The sequence below is a fragment of the Onychostoma macrolepis genome, chromosome 25 (assembly GCF_012432095.1).
Source record: "Onychostoma macrolepis isolate SWU-2019 chromosome 25, ASM1243209v1, whole genome shotgun sequence".
Classification (NCBI taxonomy): Eukaryota; Metazoa; Chordata; class Actinopteri; order Cypriniformes; family Cyprinidae; genus Onychostoma; species Onychostoma macrolepis.
Window position 1 is genome coordinate 2,797,130 of NC_081179.1, and position 24,089 is coordinate 2,821,218.

General features: G+C 31.8%; 1 protein-coding gene across 4 annotated transcripts in view; it reads left to right on the plus strand.

Moving 5' to 3' along the window:
- fbln1 (fibulin 1) overlaps window positions 1–24,089 on the plus strand; it is a 90,508-nt gene that overhangs the window by 55,887 nt on the left and 10,532 nt on the right. For 2 of the 4 annotated variants that reach the window (XM_058766451.1, XM_058766447.1), the window contains 10 exons: window positions 344–481; window positions 1,792–1,929; window positions 2,152–2,295; window positions 3,167–3,292; window positions 4,349–4,474; window positions 4,551–4,670; window positions 6,147–6,278; window positions 7,506–7,629; window positions 16,318–16,463; window positions 17,613–17,750. In XM_058766451.1, coding sequence (XP_058622434.1) covers window positions 344–481; window positions 1,792–1,929; window positions 2,152–2,295; window positions 3,167–3,292; window positions 4,349–4,474; window positions 4,551–4,670; window positions 6,147–6,278; window positions 7,506–7,629; window positions 16,318–16,463; window positions 17,613–17,750 — 1,332 coding nt within the window. Of the gene's footprint in view, window positions 1–343; window positions 482–1,791; window positions 1,930–2,151; window positions 2,296–3,166; window positions 3,293–4,348; window positions 4,475–4,550; window positions 4,671–6,146; window positions 6,279–7,505; window positions 7,630–8,802; window positions 9,938–16,317; window positions 16,464–17,612; window positions 17,751–24,089 lie in introns of those variants that run through there. The other 2 variants (XM_058766448.1, XM_058766450.1) reach the window with 2 other exon arrangements.

The following is a 24,089-nucleotide window of genomic DNA, read 5'->3' on the forward strand; positions in this document are numbered from 1 at the left end:
GAGTCTGAGGATGGACTGAATGTGTGTCAAGTGAATCCTCACTGTTTTGAGGTACTAACTGTGCAGAAAAAAGACAGCCCGCTACATGAAGATTTCAACTGGATTTCACTCATTGACCACACTTTTGCTCTCCTTTTCCCTTCTTTATTTTGAAAGTTCGATGCAATGAGTCAATTAGTCAGGTGAAAAGCCTTAAAACACAAATACAAACACCACTTTAAGAACAAGCACAAGTATATACAATCACGCAAACACAAGATTTAAATCCTTGGTTTCAAATGATCATAGAGCACCATGTAAACAGACAGTGTGTGTGTGTGTGTGTGTGTGTGTGTGTGTGCAGACATGAATGAGTGTTTGCTGGGCTCTCATCAGTGCCACGGGGGCGAGCGCTGCATCAACACGCTGGGATCGTACCGCTGTCAGAGGGTCATCAGCTGCGGCACGGGCTACGAACTCACCGACAGCAACAAGTGTGAAGGTCAGACACACACTTTCACAAACAACTAGGACTGCACGCTTTGGGAAGAAACCTAATTGTGATTTTTCTGGTAAAAATTGTGATTGTGATTTAGAATGCGGTAAAAATTCTCCAGGTTTAATGTGTTTGTTTGTAGGACTGCACAATTTGGCTCAAATAATGTGTGATTATATATAATAATATACAGTAATATTTATTATTTAATCTTTATAATTATATATCATGAAAATAATTTACAAAAGCATTAAAGAAAATAATCCGGGGTTTAATGTTCATTTGTTGGGCTGCAAAAAATTTGTAATTATATATCAATATTTTATTAATAATAATGAAAAAAACAATTATTACTATAAAATAATAACAACAACAACAAAATATTAACAGTAATAACAAAATAACTATTACTACTGTAATATCTAACTACAAACATGATGATAATATCTAACTGCAAAATAATAATAATAATGATAGATAGATAGATAGATAGATAGATAGATAGATAGATAGATAGATAGATAGATAAATCAAATCATAATAATATATAAAATCATTTTAAAAATAAAGAATTACATTTTGAATAAAGAAACTGAAGCGTTTCTAGGACCTTTTTTAGGTTAGGAAATCTAAATGCAATTTTTCTGATAAAAATTGGGATTTCAATTGAATGTGTTTATAGGGCTGCATGATTTGATACAATGTATCAATATTTTAGAAAAAATGATATAATATAATTATTAATATAAAATAATAATAATAATAATTTTAAATAATACATACACATTTAATATGATTATTATTATTACTAAATAAAATTATTTAACAACAACAAAAAAAACCTATAACTATTGTAATGTGTAATTGCAATTTTTTTTTAAATAAAAATTGTAATTGCATTAAAAAAAAACTACAGGTTTAAAGTGTTTGTAGGGCTGCACAATTTGGCCAAAGAAAAAAAAAGATTATATATTAATATTTTATTAAATACTAATAATATAATAATTATTAGTATATAATAATAATAATAATTTATTATTATTACTGAATTATGTTATTAAACAAAATAATTAACACTATTGTAATATTTCACAGTAAAATGTGAAATTCAAATACATACTTCGTTGCAACAGTGAATTATTTACTTAAATCACAGCCTTTGTGATTCAAAAAGCCATATTTTGGTTTTATTTCGATGAATTGTGCAGGCATATACCAGTCATTTACGTGAATTCTCCTTCATAATAATAATAAATAGCACAGCTGTAATTTGCATGTACAGTATGATAACTGCAGTGTCCTGTGTGCGGTTTCAGACATTGATGAGTGTGAAACAGGGACTCATAACTGCGGAGCGGAGCTGGAGTGTCAGAACACAGCCGGCTCCTTCCGCTGCCGTCCCAGAGTGCAGTGCGGTGTGGGATTCATTCAGGACGCTCTCGGGAGCTGCATCGGTGAGACAGACAAACTTCAGAAACATCAGAGCCAGAGCCATGCACTCATTTTTTTGAGGGGGCACGTGTGTGTGTGGGGGGGGGGGGCAGCTTGTCATGTGACACACAGCAGCCATGTGACCCTGGACCACCGCATTCAAAATCCTCTTGGCTCAAAAATCTGGTTTGAATGGGCACGATGCCTCTGATCAGAGCCCATAACGTTCCTCTTGTGTGTGGCAGATATAAACGAGTGTGTGAGCGTGACGGGACCGTGTCCGTCGGGTCACATGTGCTTCAACATGGTCGGCTCGTACACCTGCCAGAGACACTCGGTGACCTGTGGACGAGGATATCACCTGAACACCGACAGCTCTCGCTGCGTGGGTACGGAAACTATCACAGTCACATGAAACGTGTTCAGCGTGCATCAGAAACGACCAGTCAATCTGTGACCGCTCCACACCATACACAACCGTTCACTCACAAATACACAAGAGCACTACATAACTAACATTATAAGTGGTCGCCAGAGAGAAAATATAATAGCAAATAATAAATATGCTTGAAAACCAATAAAAAACAATCAAACCAAACCAAAATAATTCATAAATTTCACACACACACACACACACACACACATATATATAATTTGTTATAGACTCATATGTATATATTTATATAATTTATCTATGTATTATATAATTATAAAAATATAATTATAAAAACAATTAAACTAAGCCACAATAATTAATTCATGTATTTCATTTGTTATAGAATTACATTTATATCTTTATATAATTTGTCAATGCATTATATAGTTATAAAATATTTTTTATAGATTTATAAAAATCATATATAAATAGATTTAGATTCTTCCTGCTAAAATAATATTTTTAATTTTATAATTTAATAATTTATATATAATATCTATAATTTAATGGACTTCAGAGAGAAAATAATTTATCAAATAATACAAATGCTTGAAAATCAAGACTTAAAACAAAAAACAAACAACCATTAATAAAAATATATATTTAATTTTTTTTTTTTTATATATATACTTATATTACATAGTACATAATGTAGCACTCAGAAATGCATCACATTATAGAAATAAAATGAGTTGCAAATGGCATTTTTATGTTGAATTAAAGCTCAATCAAGGCCATATTAGTTTCAGAGTGTTCCACTTGTCAGTGTTAATCATGAGCAGTCTCTGATCTCTGATCTGTCTGTGTGTGTGTGTGTGTGTCAGATATCGACGAGTGTGCGGGGCCTGATAACTCCTGTGACGGTCACGGCTGTATTAACGTGGTGGGCTCGTACCGCTGCGAATGCAGGGCCGGCTTCATCTTCAACAGCATTAGCAGATCCTGTGAGGGTGAGTGCTGTGGGTTAGCGCTTCAGAGCTGCCGACTGAAAGGTTGCAGGTTCAAACCCACACCAGGGTTGATGCATTTGCATTTATTAGCCAGAAAATATTTGTTCATTTTTTGTCTCCTGTTGATCTGTATGCTTTATTTCTTTCTCTAGTCTAGATCATCAGACATCAATGAATGCAGGAATATATAAAATTTTGTATTTTTTTTTTTATCATTTATTTTAAAAAGTTAAATGATAGATATGATATATAACATATTAATTTAATTTAATTAAAAGGAATAATTAATATATAAAATATAATATATAATTATTTTTTGCAGGAATAATTCACATTTTGACTTGGCATTAACTGTAAATGTTTGTCATACCTTTTTAAATGCAGCTGAATATGGACATAATATATATATGGAATATATCATAATAATTAGTTTATTATTTAATAATAATAATAATTTTAATAATATTATTATTATTATTATATTTGTTATATTTATTTTAAAAATAAAAATATATACATAAAATATGAATTTAAATAATTAAAATATTATTTTATCTGGAATATATTTATATATAATTATAATAATGATATATGAATGCAATTTATATATAATAAAAATAGAAGTATTTATTAAAATTATTTATATTGCAGGAATTATTAAAAATGTCACTTTGTGTTAACTGTAATATTTGTCTTATACGAGTTCCTCTTTTTTTTTTTTATTCAACTTTTCCACTGAATATGAAAAAACTGATTTATGTAAATATATTTTAAATTAGATTAGGATTTTTAAAAATGCAAACGATACCATTAGAAAATAGTATTAAAATAATAATTCTAATAATATCAAATAATAATAATAAAAATATAATAATAATAACAATAATAAATATACATTTTTAATGAAAGTATATAAGTACAAATAAATATATTAAAATAATACTGATACTAATAATATATAAAACTAAATATATATAAAATATATATTTTAATTATTAAAGTTATTTAAATGTACCTGTTAATCTGAATGCTGTATTTCTTTCTCTTGAACATCAGACATTAATGAATGCAGGAATTATCCCGGCCGTCTGTGTGCGCACAAGTGTGAAAACATCCTGGGCTCCTACAAGTGCAGCTGCACCACGGGCTTCAAGCTGGCCGCCGACGGCAGGAACTGCGACGGTACAGAAAAACCAACACGAGCAACTAATAATCAACTCCTTACTCTCATTCATTCACTAACCTGTGCTTTAACCAGACCTCAATGAGTGCGAGAGCAGCCCGTGCAGTCAGGAGTGTGCGAACGTCTACGGCTCGTACCAGTGTTACTGCCGCCGCGGGTATCAGCTGAGCGACGCGGACGGCATCACCTGTGAAGGTGAGCACTCGCTGCCAAACACCGGCATCTGTGCAGGGGAGGAAGTACAGCAAAACCAACATTTATTCAGACACCTTCAACATTTCTCACATTATCACAGTTCATTCGCTATAGTTTAGAAAATGGTAATAAAATATGACGAGAACAAATTCATCTTGATAAATGTCAGATAACTTTGATAGAAAGTATTAGTATATAAAAATATAATATGCAAATTATGTATACATATATATGAAATTTATTTTCATAAAATATATATATATATATATATATATATATATATATATATTTAGTGCTGTCAAACGATTAATCGCGATTAAAGTTTTATTTAAATAATGTATGTGTGTGTGCTGTGTATATTTATTATGTGTATATATATATATATATATATATATATACACACACATTCAGTATATATTTTGAAAATATTTATATGTATTTACATGCATATATTTATATATTTAATATATAAACATAACATTTTTCTTAAATATATACATGCATGGGTGCATATTTATTTATTTATTTATAAATATGTGTATAATAAATATACACAGTACACACACATATGTGACCCTGGAGCACAAAACCAGTCATAAGCAGCACAGGTATATTTGTAGCAATAGCCAACAATACATTGTATGGGTCAAAATTATAAATTTTTCTCTTATGCCAAAAATCATTAGGATATTAAGTAAAGATCATGTTCCATGAAGATATTTTGTAAATTTCGTACCGTAAATATATATCAAAACTTCATTTTTGATTAGTAATATGCATTGCTAAGAACTTCATTTGAACAACTTTAAAGGTGATTTTCTCAATATTTAGATTTTTTTGCTCCCTCAGATTCCAGATTTTCAAATAGTTGTATCTCGGCCAAATATTGTCCGATCCTAACAAACCATACATCAATGGAAAGCTATTCAGGCTTCAGATGAAAAATTGACACTTAAGACTGGTTTTGTGGTCCAGGGTCACATATACTATGTAAACAAAAACTTTTATTTTGGATTAATCGTTTGACAGCACTGTGTCAGAACAAATTCATCTTGATAATGTCAGATAACGTTGATAGAAAGGTGTGTAATGAATTACAATCAACCAAAAATTATTCAGCTGTTAAATTTAAGCACGCAATTAGATAAAACCAGTTTAGCTCAACCAATTACCAAGCAATGCTTAATTGTGTTCAGTCTGTGGTGTAAAAAGGTTGCACTAGCAATGAAAGAAACAGCACTTAATCAAAACATGGTCAGGTCAAAGTGTATGAATAATTTTTGGTCCCAAATTTTACTGGTAGTCCACTGTATGAAGAATTTCTGGGTATAATATGTCACAGTTTATTTTATTTTGCTGTCCTCACTTACAAAAATGAACTATAGTGCCCTGCACCCGCTAGTAAAACGATATCAAAAATGATATCTGGTGTCTGAATAATGTTTGGTTTGACTGTAACTGTGATGTTTCCTTCAGACATCGATGAGTGTGCGCTGCCCACCGGTGGACACATCTGCTCTTACCGCTGCCACAACACACCGGGCAGCTTCCACTGCACCTGTCCCGCCACAGGATACGCCCTCGCCCCCAACGGACGCAGCTGCCAGGGTCAGACACACCGCGTCACAATCAGGACATCTCAGTTCATTTTCAATTCAAGTTTATTTGTATAACACTTTTCACGATACAAATCGTTGCAAAGCCGCTTTACAGAAAATTTTAAGTTTCTACGTATATTATATTTAGGGGTAGGATATCAGTGGTGACCACGACAGAAATGTACAGTAAAAATCATGCAGTTAGTTACAAATTGCATGTAATCAAACAGATGGTGAACACTACTAACTGCAGACAGTTAATTAAAGCCAAAATTAAAATCATAAACATTTACAGGAACTTGACATAAAATAAATGTTAACCAAGATAATATATATATATATATATATATATATATATATATATATATATATATATATATATTTCAGCTAGTAGCCAAGTCATTATTATTCAGTTCTGTGGAGTTTAACTGGATGTACTGAAATAACAAACTAAAAATGAAATTCAAATTTATAAAAACAAAACAAATAAAACAAATGAATGAAAACACAAAAATTACCAAAACTTTAACAACAATTAAAGTTAAAGCAGAAAACAAACAAAAAAAATAAATACAATTTATTGTTTCACTATGGTTTTTAATTTAAAGTACTTTGAGATTAAACTTTTAAAGGTGGTTTAAAAGTTATTATTATTAAAATCTAATTCAAAATATTAACAAAAACTACAAAAATAGAAAAAAACACGTTATTATGAGAATCAGTAACCAGGGAAATAAAAGTAAAATAAAAAAATAAAAACATTTTCGGTGCTTGAAATAAAATAAAATAAACATTAACTGAAATAAAATATTAAACAAAAAACTTGAAAAAATAAACCAACTGAAATTTAAATGTATAAAAACAAAATTGACACTTAAAATTAAAGTGAAAACAGAAAATATAAAAAGGATTGTTTTGCAGTTGTTTTTATTTTATTTTTTTCTTAAATTGTTTTTATGCATGAACAAAATAGTATATCATTAATACTAAAACAACACCATGTCAAACTTAAAATTTGATAGACAGTATTACAATGCAAAAATAATATGCTCTAGTATTTGTTTGTAATAATTATTACATATGCATTTATCATCAGTATATTTTATGAAACCACTTTATCTTGTGGCAGTAGTTTTAACCACAGTAAAAATCACAAGATGTTTTATTGAAAGATATAAATATGAAATCATCATTCAGCCCGTGATTATTGCTGATGTGTTTTGTTTTTGTGGATCAGATATCGATGAGTGTGTAACCGGTACTCACAGCTGCAGCGAAACCGAGAGCTGCTTCAACATTCAGGGCGGATATAAATGCCTGAACTTCGACTGTCCGCCGAACTACAGACGCTCAGGAGACACGTAAGTCACAAAACCTTTCACAGTGTTTCAAGTGAACATAAAACTACTTTCAAAAATCATTTTGTAATCATCTGTATTCGGACACATTTCCAAGCAAAAAAAGGATGAATAACAAGAACAAATGCAGGGTGGAGCTTGAAAATTTATGCTGTGGGAAATAAAAACAATTCTGACTTTACGTTAACTTTAATATTTGTCATATTGTGAGTCAGTGCACCGTTCTCTAAGTTCATTTATAACTCCTTTTTTAAATGCAACATTTCCACTGAATATGAGCAAATAAAATATATAATATTTTTCATTTCAACAAAAATATATTTCATTTTTAATATATAAAAATATAATATGCAAATTGTGTATATATACACATATGAAATGTATTTTCATAAAAAACAATAATATATATATATATATATATATATATATATATATATGCACCAATATTTCCAATATCACCAATATGTTTATTTTCAAAAATTAAATGTCTTTTAAAAATAAATTATATATATGATATAATTTATTTAAAACATTACATTTATATATATATATATATTTATATATAATATTTTTCAATTAAATAATAAAAATATTTTTAATGCATGAAAATTTCTGCTGAATGTAAACAAATACAATAAAAATATATAATATAATAATATACAAATATATAAAATATAAATACGTTTATCTTTTTTTTTTTTTTTATTAAAAAAATATATATATATTAGTTCATGCAGTATATGGTTAAGGAGTTCACAAATAGCTGAAATGATGCAGGTAGGTACTGATAAAGAAGTGGGGTTTCTAACATTGTGCATGAACGTTGCATCCGAGAAAGCTGCAGAAGCAATGCATGAATAGTGCACCGAGTTTCATTAATACATGTCTTATGTTTTGCAAGTCTTGCCAGAGAAAATTCCTCAGTGATGCCCGTTTCCCCATTTCTTTTCTCCATTCGGATTCCAAAAAAGAGAAAAAAAAAACAACAACAACATTCGTTTCAGTGTCTCTGTGGAGAAAACTAATGGAATGCGTCAGTCTGTGATGTCACCGCGAATGCTCCTCCCCCTCCAGCAAACCCCGCCCCCTTAAAATCACACACTTTTCCGCATGTGGCGCACCGCAGCGTTCTAACCCCTCTCTTTTCTCTCTTTCCCCCCGTTTGTCTTCTCGCAGTCGCTGTGAGCGCTTGCCTTGTAATCAGACTAGCGAGTGTCTGGCCTTGCCTGTGAGAATTACCTACTACCACCTGACATTCCCCACCAAAATCCCCATTCCCACCAACATCTTCCGCATGGGCCCGTCCAACTCGGCGCTCGGGGACGACATCGAGGTGGCCATCGTGGACGGTAACCAGGGAGGCTACTTCGCCGCCAAACGCGTGGAGCACGGCGGCGTCCTGGTGGTCCAGAAACCCATCGCGCTTCCTCAGGACTTTGAGATCTCTCTGGAGATGAAGCTTAGGCGATTCGGACACCTTAGCGTTTATCTCTTCAAGATCCGCTTGTTCGTAACCCTGGACGAGCTGAGCGACTTCACAGAATGAAACCACATAATAACGCTTGATTAGCTGCTTCCATGTGCCTTGGGTATCTCGTCTAACGTTGCCTTCAAGTCCTTCTGGAAAGATTTTGGAAATTATTGTTATGGTTTGATCAAGTGATTTTGGTCGGAACATAATCGATGCCGTTTTTCATTTCGAGCGACAAAATGCAGAGAAAATAATGTGCATTAAGTTTGTTATCAGTGGCCTGTTAATTGCAACCTTTTTGACCAGCATGAATTATGACCACTACAGTTCAGGGTTATTATCATAAAGTAAAACAAAACAATTATTACATTTTTGTTAATTGAAATAGAGCTGAAATAAAATAAATAATAAAAAATGTTACATAAAAAAACTTGCACTAAATGAAAATGAGATATTTTGCCTTGGAATCAATTTAAATTGAAGCAGTAAAATGAACAACTGGAAATAAATAAGAACAAAAACTCAAACTAAAATTGAAATGAAGATAAATCTTAAACAGTAATCTTAAAAAAATAGTAATAAAAATGAACAAAATTACTAAAATTATGTAAATTAAAAATAAAAACTAATACAAATGATAAAATAATACTAAAATAACACTGATTTGCTTTTGACTTGAAAATGCAGTTTCTCACTGCTAACTGATCATTTCTTAAGCTCCGCCCCCCTTGGTTACTGTTGCTAACTGTCTCACAGGAATGAACTGAAGAGTTCCTTGATAAAGCCGAAATAAAAATAAATAAAATAATAGTTTCATTAAAATATGCACATTAATTGGTTAAAAAATCTTAAATAAAAATAGTTTTTCTGTGAAATATGCACATGAAGTGGTAGAAATTGCAATAAATAAAACAATATTTTCAGGAAAATATGATCATACAGTGGTTAAAAAATTGCAATAAATGTAAAAAAACAAAAATTTTAGTAAAATATGCACATACGATGGTTAAAAAAAAATCGAATTAATTTTAAAAACCCGTTTTTCAGGAAAATATGATCATACAGTGGTTAAAAAAATTGCAATAAATGTAAAAAAAACAAAAATTTTAGTAAAATATGCACATTAATTGGTTAAAAAATCTTAAATAAAAATAGTTTTTCTGTGAAATATGCACATGAAGTGGTAGAAATTGCAATAAATGTAAAAAAACAAAAATTTTAGTAAAATATGCACATTAATTGGTTAAAAAATCTTAAATAAAAATAGTTTTTCTGTGAAATATGCACATGAAGTGGTAGAAATTGCAATAAATAAAACAATATTTTCAGGAAAATATGATCATACAGTGGTTAAAAAATTGCAATAAATAAAACAATATTTTCAGGAAAATATGATCATACAGTGGTTAAAAAATTGCAATAAATAAAACAATATTTTCAGGAAAATATGATCATACAGTGGTTAAAAAATTGCAATAAATAAAACAATATTTTCAGGAAAATATGATCATACAGTGGTTAAAAAAAATCGAATTAATTTTAAAACCCGTTTTCAGGAAAATATGATCATACAGTGGTTAAAAAATTGCAATAAATGTAAAAAAACAAAAATTTTAGTAAAATATGCACATACGATGGTTAAAAAAAATCGAATTAATTTTAAAACCCGTTTTCAGGAAAATATGATCATACAGTGGTTAAAAAATTGCAATAAATGTAAAAAAACAAAAATTTTAGTAAAATATGCACATAAAGTGGTAGAAATTGCAATAAATGTAAAAAAACAAAAATTTTAGTAAAATATGCACATAAAGTGGTTTAAATAAAGTTAAAAATTAATTAAAAATGATTTTCAGTAAGTTTGCACATCAATTGGTTAAAAAGATTTTCAGTAAAATATGCACATTAATTGGTTAAAAAGATTTTCAGTAAAATCTGTTAATTTGTTTGTTAAAGTTGATTAAAAATTCACTATTCTATACTGCACTATTTTACATTCAATAAATGTGGAAAAAAGATTTTCCGTGAAATATGAAGTGGTTAAAAAATTGCAATAAATAAAACAATATTTTCAGGAAAATATGATCATACAGTGGTTAAAAAAAATCGAATTAATTTTAAAAACCCGTTTTTCAGGAAAATATGATCATACAGTGGTTAAAAAAATTGCAATAAATGTAAAAAAAACAAAAATTTTAGTAAAATATGCACAAAGTGTTTAAAAAACAAAGCAAACAAACAAACAAAAACTGTTTTTCAGTCAAATATGTACAAAGTTGTTTATAAATGCAATAAAATTTAAAATATATTTTCAGTAAAATATGCACATTAATTGGTTAAAAAAATCTTAAATAAAAAATAGTTTTTCTGTGAAATATGCACATGAAGTGGTAGAAATTGCAATAAATAAAACAATATTTTCAGGAAAATTGGTTTAAAAATGCAATTTGTATAAAAATTTTCAGTACAATATGCACATAAAGTGGTTTAAATAAAGTTAAAAAATTAATTAAAAAATGATTTTCAGTAAGTTTGCACATCAATTGGTTAAAAAGATTTTCAGTAAAATCTGTTAATTTGTTTGTTAAAGTTGATTAAAAAATTCACTATTCTATACTGCACTATTTTACATTCAATAAATGTGGAAAAAAGATTTTCCGTGAAATATGAAGTGGTTAAAAATAGATTTTCAATAAAATATGCATATATATATATATATATATATATATATATATATATAGTGTCAAAACTGCAATTAAAAAAAAATAATAATCATTTCAGTAAACGTGGTTTAAAAATGCAATAAATATATATATATATATATATATATATATATATAAATATTTAAATTCTGTTAAATTGCATTAAGTGGTTAAAAAAATACCAATACATATATCTTCAGTAAAATATGCACATAAAGTGGTAGAAATTAATACTTAAGAAACTGTTCACTTATCGCACAGTAAAATGAAAAGCTGCACAGCAACAGTCGCTAAGGTGGGATGGTCATTTAAAGGTCCCTTACGACATTATGATGGACCCGTTGAGACTTGAAGGCAACATTATTCTTTAGTGTAACGATAGATTCTCAGGTGTCTGATGGGAAAATATGACCTGAGGTCAAGCTCTTGATGTATCAAACCTGCTGTTGATTATATACTGTAGTCTGTGACTGTAGCTCAAACTGTGATCAGACTTTCTGCTCAATGTGAGTCGTATGTGTGTCCTGAGCCACTAGATGGCGCTTTTAGGCAAAGCAAATCAACTGGAGTCCAAATCAATATATCCTTAGAATTTTTTTTATTATTCTATTATTTTTAGTCCTTCATTTTCTAATAAAATTTAGCTGACTGTAGAATTCTTGTTTGTATTTTAAAAAAAATATTTTTTTGTCAATATCAATATCACATTTTTTTCATATTATATATATATATATATATATAATTTTATTTTATTTTTATTTTATTTTTTTGGTGACAGGAAGTGAAACAGAAAGCGGGAACGGGAGTCGGAAAATGACCGAGTCGCCCACACATGTGCACAACCCGCCCAGAAAACATTTAATTAGTCATGTAGCGAGCATCCATTAATCATTAAAGCGGTTAGCCGGATAATTAGGCAGGCATTTGAACCCTTTAGCCTGTAGTTAAAGGCTACATTAGCCGCTAATCCACCGACATACACCCAGAAACAGACGGACTGATCTGACGATGTCCAGCTTTGAGGAGAAAACCGCCAGAGTGCTCAGAAAGATGCTAACTGCTAGTTAAAACACGCTCATGCTTGTGCTAAGACACTGTAAATCAGGGACTAGACAGGATAAAACGCCACTTTATGTCGGCTAAGTGGTGTATTTGTTACACATTCTCTTTTGAAGCTAATGAATCCACTTTATACTGCATTAATAAATCATATTGCAGAGGGAGCGCATTGAACTTAATCATATACATGCAGAATTTGGTAATTGGGGAATATTAAACAATATTAACAAGAAAAGGGAAAAGCTAGACTGAATAGATATTTTAAGCCGTCTAAAATCATTAGCGCAAAGCTAATGTGTTGGCTTTAATATGCAACGACAATGGCCAATTATTATGGCCAATAACATAAAAGGCTGATATTAAAAATATATAATATAATGTATAATATTTTGGGTAAATACATTAAATATAAAACACAAATTTTAGGACATTATTTTTTATTTAGGCAAAATATTATAAACTGTAAATTATTACATTTTATTACAGTTATTAATTGTATTGTTTGAATAAATTACATTTGTCTAATACATTAATAAAAATAATTATAGTGTTTTATTTTAGATTAAATATTGTAGCATTTTAAATGTACATTTTGTAGTAAAATGATTAAAATTGTATATTTTTTGTCTAAAATTGATAAAAGCATATTTGTCTAATAAAATTTTTAAACTTACATTACATATTAAAATGATTAAAACTATGTAATATTTTGTTTAAATAAATTTATAAAAACTAATTTGTTTTATTTATTTTAAACAAAACAGTAAAATTCTAAACTAACATTTTGTATTGAAATGATTAAAATTGTATAATTTGTCTAAATAAATTGTCTAAATACAACATTAATTTTAGTGACCAAATAAAGAAAACAAAAATAAGCAAAAAATATTACATTATTACAACATTATATGTAATAAATTTATGCAAATGTTGTGTTTTAAGGATATTTTAGATTCTTAATTTTCCTTTTTTCCGTCAAATCATGCCGGATTGGATTCCAATTAGAGGAATTAAGTTAGGTGGTATTTCTTTGGTTTATTTTGCTCTCTCTCTCTCTCTCTCACACACACACACACACACACAAAACACACACTCTTTCTGACAGTGAATTATGGGATTCTGGGCTTTGGACAGTGGTCTGAACAATTTGTGGCAAAGCTACATCGCCGCCGTGCACCGAGAAATGATGGGCCGCAGTGTTTGTGTTGGTTTGCTATCAAGACACTGACTATAAATAATAATTACCAGAGAGAAAAAGAAGAACTTTCTGCTTGACCAGAAACACGGCCCGTCCAAAAGCCATGTTTTTCCCCTCAAGTCACACATCGGGATTTGGCATTTTGGCCCACGTGAGCGCCGCGTTCGCCACAAGGCCTTGACATTAGCTTTGAAGTTAGTGAGAGCTCTCGGCTCTTTATTTGTGCCGTTTGCCCCTCTTTCTCCGTCTTTCTCGCTCTGCATGTCGTGCACAAGTTCGGTATTATAAGCAGGGAGAACATTTTGTGGCTTTGGCTCAGGCCTAAGCTAAACGTGGACCCACCCGCTAATTGCTAATTACAGGTCCGTGCCCAGCGGTGGCTTGACTTCTCTGTCAGGGGCTTCTCTCCTCTCGGCCGTAACCTGATCTGAGCTTTGGGGTTTCGCTGCAGCTCCTGCATCCGATCAAAGTGTGCAGAAATGAGGGTCAGCTAATCACGGCACAATGCACACATTTCAGCACACTTCTCTAGAGCTGTTCGCTTTAACGCTAGCTTGTTACGGGGCGAATATCGATCAGCCGAGAATTATATTTTACTGTCCATGTTATGGCCAACGGCTAATATTACAAATTGTATAATATTTTGTCTAAATACATTAAAAATAAAACAAATTTTCGTGTTTTATTTTAAAATTGTTAATCTTTCATTTTTTTATTAACAGTATTAATTTTATAATATTTTGTGTAAATAAATAAAAACACACAAAACACAAAATGTTCATCTTTAATTTTGTATTTAATTATTAAAAACTAATATATTTTGTTTACAACTAATTCGAGTTTTTTTGTTAATTTTGTATTAAAATTATTAATTTTATAATATTTATTTTGTATAAATTAATAAACTAATTTTAGTGTTTTAGACAATCTTAAACTTCGTATTAAAATTATTAAAAATGTAATTGTTTTCTAAAATTAAGTTTAGTGTTTTATTTAGACAAAATATAAAACCTTAATTTTTAAATGATTTAAATATTTTGTTATGATATATTTTGTTATATTTTATTTAAATAAAACTAATTTTAGCATTTTACTTTTTACTTTACTATATTTGTATTACAATTATTAAAACTGTATTTTATTTTAATATTTAATTTTTGTTTATTTTTATTTAGACAAAATATCGTAAAGTGTAAACGTAAAATTAAAAATTAAACATTAATTAGCTTGTATTTTTCTGTTTAAATTTTTATTTTTTTATTAATTTCAATATTATAAAATTGTAATATTTATAATCGTTTTTAAATGTTAACAGTGAATTTAGACATCACAACATTATAATATACAGTATTAAAATTTTATTCATTTTGAAATTTACTCAGAATTACATTTAAATGATTAGTGTCTTTTAATAATGTATAAATTTATAGATTTTAAGTGAGCATTTGATGACAGTAAAGGTTATCGAAATATATATCCAAAAAAAAAAAAAAATGCAATGAGATTTAACAAAACTTAACAATTGAATCTCTTTGCTATGTAGGCGATCCAAAATCTGTGTTTGATTATCCGAACGCAGCTTTAAATAAAGTCGGAGTTGTCTTGTCAGGACGTTCAGGATTTAAAGCTCCCTCGTTCCATAAATTCCATAGAGATTTTGGGATACCGAACCGGGAATGCTCAGCTAAACCAAACATTTTTTTCGGAAAAAGTTTTACATCAATGTCACAATTTCGAAAAAGCATCGAAAAACCACGAGTGGCTAACAGGAAACTCGACCACCAATTCTCCTGTGGTGTGATTTTTGGCCTCTCGTCATCTTCTGTTCTGATTTTTACCCCCTAAAAACCTGATTGTTTGTGTTATGAGCTCCATATTAAGAATGGCCAGTGTATTTGTGCAAATAATATTTATACAGTAAAGGTTTCACCCGCCCGCTGGGTGCTTGGTTCTGTGGTGGGTTCTGCTGGAAACCATCCGGTTGTTGGAGAGCTTCAACTGTGAAGGAAGATTATTTTACCCAGTCATCACCAGAGATCACGGCCTGTTTGCTCGAGCTGTCTCACAATGGGCCCTACTGTGTTTGGAGCACTTTGGCATTTTAGCATGTCGTCATTGAGAACGGTGCCGACAGGGGGAAACCGAATCCTGCATCATTAGCATGTATTCCTCTGGCAGAGCCCAGAGGCAGCTGACATGTAGCTCAGGACAAAGGTCAGTGGCTTGGTTCTGGTTCAGACGGATGTGTTGTCTTCCTCCAGCAGGCCAAGGGTCGATCGTGCCGATATTATCCGATGTGTGAAGTCCTGCCAGCCCAATGACATCTCCTGCGTGCTCAATCCCATCCTCTCCATCTCACACACGGCCATCTCGCTTCCCACCTTCAGAGAATTCAACAAACCAGAAGGTACAGCTGTGATTTCCATTTTCATCAAATGCTATTCAATGCAAATGCATATATATATATATATATATATTTGTGATGCAAATTTGGTGCTTTTGTTATTATTAAAACAACACGCTTTGCACATGACAACAGTTGCCAGTGTAATTCAATGGTTAATAGTTCAAGCTCAAACTAACATACTCCACACAAGTGAATGCAAACGCTTCACAAGCTCAACTTTCTACAGTATGTTACTGCGTTCTGAAATGTGTCAGACTACATATTATAACTGCAAGTTACATTTTGTATTCTCACCACCAGGGGCACTTTAGAGTAATCTGTGAAGAGAAGGACATTAGTTACGTGGAAGTTAATTTGAATTGAGGAGGCAAACAGGATGCAGAATCGCAATTAGAATTTGACAATCAAATAAACTGAAATTAACTTAAAACTATTAAGTTGTGGAGTTTGAATGTTTTGAAGCTTAACAGACAGAGAGAACGAAAGAACGATAGATAGAACGATAGATAGATAGACAGATAGAATGAAAGAACAATAGAACGATAGAACGATAGATAGATAGATAGATAGATAGAATGACAGAACGATAGATAGATAGATAGATAGATAGATAGATAGATAGATAGATAGATAGAGCAACAGACAGATAGAAAGACATCTAGATAGAACAACAGATGGAATAATAGGCAGACAGAACAACAGAACGATAGATATATACACAGACAGGCAGATAAGAATCCAGATAGCTCGACAGACAGACATTTAGAAAGACAGGCTGACAGAATGATAGGCAGAATGATAAGACAATGTACAAAATGATAGACAGATAGGTAAAATTCAACTTCCTGTGTACAGTGGCCAATTCAATTCAAATTCCCACTCATGGATTCAAAGAAGCAACTCCTTCACTTCTGAATATCGCTGAACCTTGGTATCCACATTGACCAAATCCTTGCGTGTTTGTTCACATACTTACATAAAACGCTGAAGAAATTCAATAATAAATTGACAACAATAAAACAATGGCAATCACTGAGCCAAACATCAGGCCTCAATTCTGATGTTTCTTCACTCGGAACATCTCAGCACAGTGAGACACACCCGTCTTCAAAGTGTCATCTAATAAAATCCATGTTTTTTCCCCCCCAGAAATTGTGTTCCTGAGATCTCCCACACCTTCTCACCTTCCTCACATGGACTCCCCAGAGATCGTCTACGACATCCTGGAAGGAAACGTCCAGAACTCGTTCGACATCATCAAACGTCTGGATCATGGGATGATCGTGGGTGAGTGTCACTATGGCATGTGGCTAACAATGCCAGCGGACCGCAGACTGAGCCCAGAGGCATCCCTGTCTGGAAATTACATTTGCATCAAGTGGTTTTCTGACCTAATTTCCCATTACGAAAGATTCTCCTCATTTTTTTTGTTCTTTAAACAAACCAAATGCATATGTGTCTCTTTGCGGGAGCATGTTAGCGGGAAGCATGAATCTACACGGAGAGGCTTATTCAATCTAACTCGTTCCGACAGTCTGATTCCTATCTTGGTCCTGCTGATGATAGGCCTGCAGAGTCGACGGCATCTTTTGCGGCCTTCTCGGCTGCATTTGAAGACATTCATTCATGTGTTGTTCATCCCGAGCCCATGCTTTTCCTTCGCTATAAGCATGTGGCCTTGTTTCCCACTTTTGTGGCATGACCGACTTTAATGTGTTCTCTGTCTACTCGCTCTGTTTTTCCAGGACACTTTGAAAAGCTCACAAAGAGGTTTTTTGGTGTCCAGACGGTTATTGTTGGTGCACTTTCACACAAAGGTTATTGGGAAGGGTTACCATTCTGAGTTTATAGAAATGTGGGTGAGACTGATGAGAAACATACTATTTTGACATCCCTTGAAGCAATATTAAAATGAAATTCATTCACAGATTATATAAGATAGAGTGAAACGTCTAAGTGTTCCACAAAATCAGTGGCTATGCACTTTGAAAATCAAGACAAGTTATTTTAGTCATGTTGAACTATGAATAAGAGTTTTGGTGTCTATGGTTTGTCCTTTCCTATACAACAAACTCTGGCACAACATTTACAAAGTTTAACGTACTTTGCACCACTATAGACAGCATCTTAATTCACAACAGATTTCAATTTATATGTGGTTGATCAATAATTTTTCAAAATCCATAAATCTTCTACTTAGAATTTCAAAACTTTGGTTCAAAAACTAATTTTTACTCAAACATTTACAATAACATTCAATACATTAACAGTTAATGCATTAGGTTTCATTAACTAACCAGTGTTATTTTAGTATTATTTATTTACTATATTATATTATAGTATTTATCAATATTGTTTTATGCTTTTATTTTTATATTTTCAGTTTTACATGATCTTTTACAAATTTTGTCATTTTTGTGATTATTATTAACTTTTTTATGTTTCTGTTTAGCTTTATTTTAATTTTAGTTTTAGTAATTTTAGTACTTTAACAAACTTTGTTTTTCATCAGTTTTCATCTATTATATATTACATTGTTATTTTATTTTAGCTTTATTTAAATTACTGAAAATAATTGTAAGTTTAATAGTAGTAGTTTAACAATAAAAATGCTTCTACTATATTCAAAACCTACATTACTGCTAAAATACAAATATTTATAAATAATACAAATATAAAATAAAATGAAAATAATAATAAAAACAATAAATTTCAGTTAAAAAATTACTTGCATGTAATTTTGCATAATTGTTATTATAATAGTAAGTACATGTAACATGTAACAAGGACAACTTGAAATAAAGTGTTACCAACAATACTTCTACCATATTCAAACATCTATATTAATGTTAATTTATAAATATACTAATACATTTATTAGGATTTTAATTGTATTATGAACTAACACAATATGTGTAATGTCAATTTAAAAATGAACATAGAATAACAAATTATGAACAAAATTTAAGATACCTACTGTAATCCATTATATATTTTAATGAATTATATAAAGACTTGGATCTTGATTTGGATGAGTATATGACCACCTAGCAACCACGCAGCCGCATCCTAGCAACGGTTTTTGGTTTTGGCCGACCACTGTAATGTAAAAATCCAGTTTTTTGTTTGTTCTCAAATGAAAAAATCTTTATTTAATTTACTCCACAATGGCGCCTGAACATGAAAGATCAGTGTGACCGAGATGAAACGCATTATAATGAAACCCTGAAGAGTGTAATTGGCCGTCTTTGTGTGCGCAGACGTCATGGGTAGTTTCCCCTCCTAGCCGAGAGAATAGACTTCCTAAATCACCATAACACAAAAGAGCCACAAACAACTGGCAGCGATGGCGACGGCAGACACTCGCGGTCGTGTGGAATCCTGGCCTGACGTCATGACGTCTGAATGTGTGTGTTTGTCTGGCCGTTCGAGCTGGTGCCACATGAAAGCCTTTCCTGCACTCAGTACGAGGAGCCACCTCTTTCCAAACATGCCGTTCTTACGGTCCCAAGTCAGGGGCCTCATATCGTGACCAGAAGCTCCTTCAATTAAACTCAACGGTGGTCCTATGGACAAACGGACGTGCCGTGAGTCAGTGCTGGAGAACAGCTGGTGTAGATAAATCACGGATGTACGGCGCGCAGGCGGCTCCTCCGTCCCGTTTCCCTCGGGCTTTGGATTACAATAAAGGAGCTTGACATGATTTACGAGACATGTCACTGTTAAAACAATATTTGTTGATGCTGTGGTGTGTTTGAGCAACATGGAGATGGTTGTATGAATCCATTAACCTCAACTATTAACATAATGTGTCATCACAATCCATGGCCTAAAAACTTGCAGATATGATATAAGAAAGCAACTATGCTTGTTTGCAACTAGCTTTTTAAGATACAAACTACTCATAATGTACATGTTTTAGGTGAAGTGCTGTTTCTGCACTACTAGCATCACCAAAAAGATAAACAATAATGACTGTTCCCACCATCTTTCATTGGTCAAACTACAAGTAGTCACGCTCCAAACTCATGCGTTAAGGAGGATTTAAAGCATTTCATATTGCATTCAAGCTCTACTTTTGGAAATTGCATTCCCTGGGAATCGAACCCATGGACTTGATGTTGCTAGCGCTATATGCTGAAAGCTACATGCTGCTGTAAATGTTTTCAGAACAAGCAATAATTTATAGCACCACAAAGTGACAGTGTTTGTAGTTTTTGCAGGGCTAAATCTACAAATAAGTGCCGCTTGATTGGACCAAAAAACACATTGCGATTGTTATATATTGCAGTGTGAACTGCGATACAAAAACAATCTAACATTTCATATTTCTGTTGCTTAGATATATAAAAATACTCCACTGCCAATAGAAATAACTCTATACATGTACACAACTCAAACCTCCTTTAAAAAAAAATCAATAAATCAATTAAATAAAATTCTCCCACCACTGCAATCAATATTTCAGTAAAAAAAAATCTATAATGAAAATATAATATTAAAAAACAAAACAATACTACTACTACTACTACTAATAATACTACTAATAATCAATTTCTGTAAAAAAAACAAACAAAAAAAAACATTTTAAATAAATAAAAACAATTATTTAAAATGTAATGATAAAATTTTAAATGAATTACAACAACATTTTTACAGTATAGTAGTAAAATAATTTTTTACTACTACTACTACTACTACTAAATAACATTAATAACATTTAAAAATAAAAATTATTAAAATGATTATTAAAATGATAAAACACAACAATAATAATAATTATTATTACTGTACAACAGCCGCAGACTACAGAAAGACCTTAACGTTTCTGTTTAATTGTCAATAGTTTTAAAAACACTTCTCATTTTAAATAAAATTAAATGTTGCAAACATCTGCACACAAAATATTTGAAATATTTCACTGTAGAAACAAAATGAACCTGATGCTCCTTGTTTTCTCAAAGCACATTTATAAGCGAGCTATTGATTTAATAATCACACATATCACAGAGCATATCAGTTTAGATTTTATTTTGATTTCTTGTGCCACCGTTGTATCACAAATGGTTGTAAAATAAGCTGAAGAAAGAGAAAGAATTAACATCAAAAATTACATTCCTTTTTAGTTACTATAAACAGACAAATGATAATAAATAAAAAAAATCTTTAGAGCTTCTTCACAAGGCTTGAAACTCCCAGTCACTGGCATTTGTCTTGGACTCGTAATGCCCGTTTCTGTCATCCACACGTTTGTGCAGCGGTCACGAGTGAGTGAAAACACAATCGTGTCTATGGTGACCACCTGAAAGCATCAGAACAGCAGCCGTGTTTGTTTTTAGCGCCGCTCCAGGTAGGTTGACTCATCACTACAAAGTCAACATTTCAAGAAGAGAAGAGAGTCTTTCACAGGGTTTCTGCAGGTTTTATGAAGGTGAATTCAATCCTTTTTAAGACCAAGGGAAGACAATTTAAGGCATAAATTGACTGGAATACAATACATCAATATGGTCTATATGTCAATGTCTTGTATTTGCACTGCTTAAAATACTTCAAACAAATCTCCATTACTTTTTAATTCATTCCACAAAAAATAAATAACATTAACTGTTCATTCTGATCACACTGTAAAAAGTAATGTTCTTCGTCAGCATTTTTTGTCTTTTTTTCCAGTGCAAATGTCTAAAGATTCATAAATCAAGATACATTTACTTGAGAAACAAGATGACATAAAATAGGGAAGTTTTGTTTTATGACAAATTTTTTGAAAACATATCTGCCAATAGGCTCAGAAAAATCAACTTAATTCAAAGAGAAATTACGTTTTCATACCCCATTGTTTTAACTCTTGCTCTTCTGTCATTTTTGACGAAAAACGTTTTGGATTTTCAGAATTTTTTACTTCAGAATGGTATGAAACTTGGTAAAGGTTTTAGCACTTGCGATGGGTTTTAGCACACACACACACACACACACACACACACACATAGACAAAAATCATGGACATGATTCGAAAAGATTACATAGTCCTGAAAAAAAGTTTCAAAGTCACACATGTACTCCTCACGGTCAAAAATGCCTGCATTATAAGCCAATTTCATCTAGTGTAAACGTTTGGTACTGCACACAAACAAAATCTTACTGAAAGCTCATTTTTTGAGATATCATCCTCAAATTTGGAACATAACTTGTTTGTGATTTGTGGATTTGATTTTCTCAAAATTTTAGAGTAAAATGTTTTTTTCAAAACAATCAAATTAAACTTTTTTTTAATTCCACTTTTTAAATTTTTTTACTTTTCTATTTTTCCATTTCAGCAATAATCTGCCAAGTGTCTTCTTTAAAAAACAGACCAAACTTAAGTCTCCAAACATTCAAGATTTATGACAGTTTAAGTTGAAAATATTTTTAGGGTCTATGTTTAAAAACAGGTAATAAATAAATATTAACAACAAAAATTGCATAAAATAACAAACTTAAGTAGATGTCAAAATAACAAAATTTAATGCCATAAAATCCCCTTACAAATACAAAATATTAAATAAAAAACATTACTGAACTATAGTACATTCATCTCATTGAGAAGAAAAAATAAGTTATTTTTGACCGTCACTCGAGAAGCACAAACTTTAGGGTTAAGCATAAACTCAGTTCATTTTGTTTAGTTTCTCAGAAAATACTTTATATGTTCAATTTGCATCTCAAGTAAATGTATGTTAATTTAAGGATGTTTACATATTTGTATTGGAAAACAAAACAAAAAATACTGCGTAAGATATATTTTTTGGCAGTGCAAGCAACATTTAATGCCATGACTATGAAGACTTTCTGCTCCGATTTTAGGCCTTAATTTGTGGAAGGGCGAATTCAGACTTTATAAGACCTGCAGAAACCATGCTTTGAGCTGGACGGTCTGGGAAACACTTTCTCGTGTGTAATTTCAACATTTTTTTTGTGGCACTGGATGCAAAAAGTGTGTGTGGTCCGAGCGGCTGGGAAAGGAGGTCCAGTCTGTTGCATCAACGCTCTCCTTGTTGACACGAGCTCCTCGCTGAGGATGAATCCCTGGCCCGGGACGCTGATGACGTCTGGATATCAGAAATGCAGGCCTGGAATAGCCCAAAACTGCGGTGACTTCCTGGACTACCACGAGCATGGGGAATGTACCGACATCGGCGGGAGCGGACGGTGGGAAATCAAACGGCGTGGCATCTTCCCTTGAGCGGCTCTCAGTTTGGCTCCACCTTGGGCCGGGTAAAAAAGGCAGGATAAAAATTCCAGTCGGTGGAAACATCTGGTAGGGATATGCACCTGTGGTCAGCGGCCGCTCCAAGTGATGCAATATTTGAGCGCAGGGAAGTTAACGTTACAAACGGAGGCGACGGCAGAGACATGCTGTCTGTGATCAGGTATGTGACGTTGGCTACGGCTACTGTCCTTCACACAGACCGGAGGAATTTTAGTGAAGTGTGTCAGAAATGTAGACGCTGTGGAGGGACGAGGATTCGCTTTGCATTAGCTGTATAGCGGGGAAGTTATTTTAGTGAATCGCTTCATGCTGACAAAAGATTCATTTGAGTTTGTGCATGGTGACTTTATTTTTTTTTTTAGTTAAATGCTGCTGTTCAT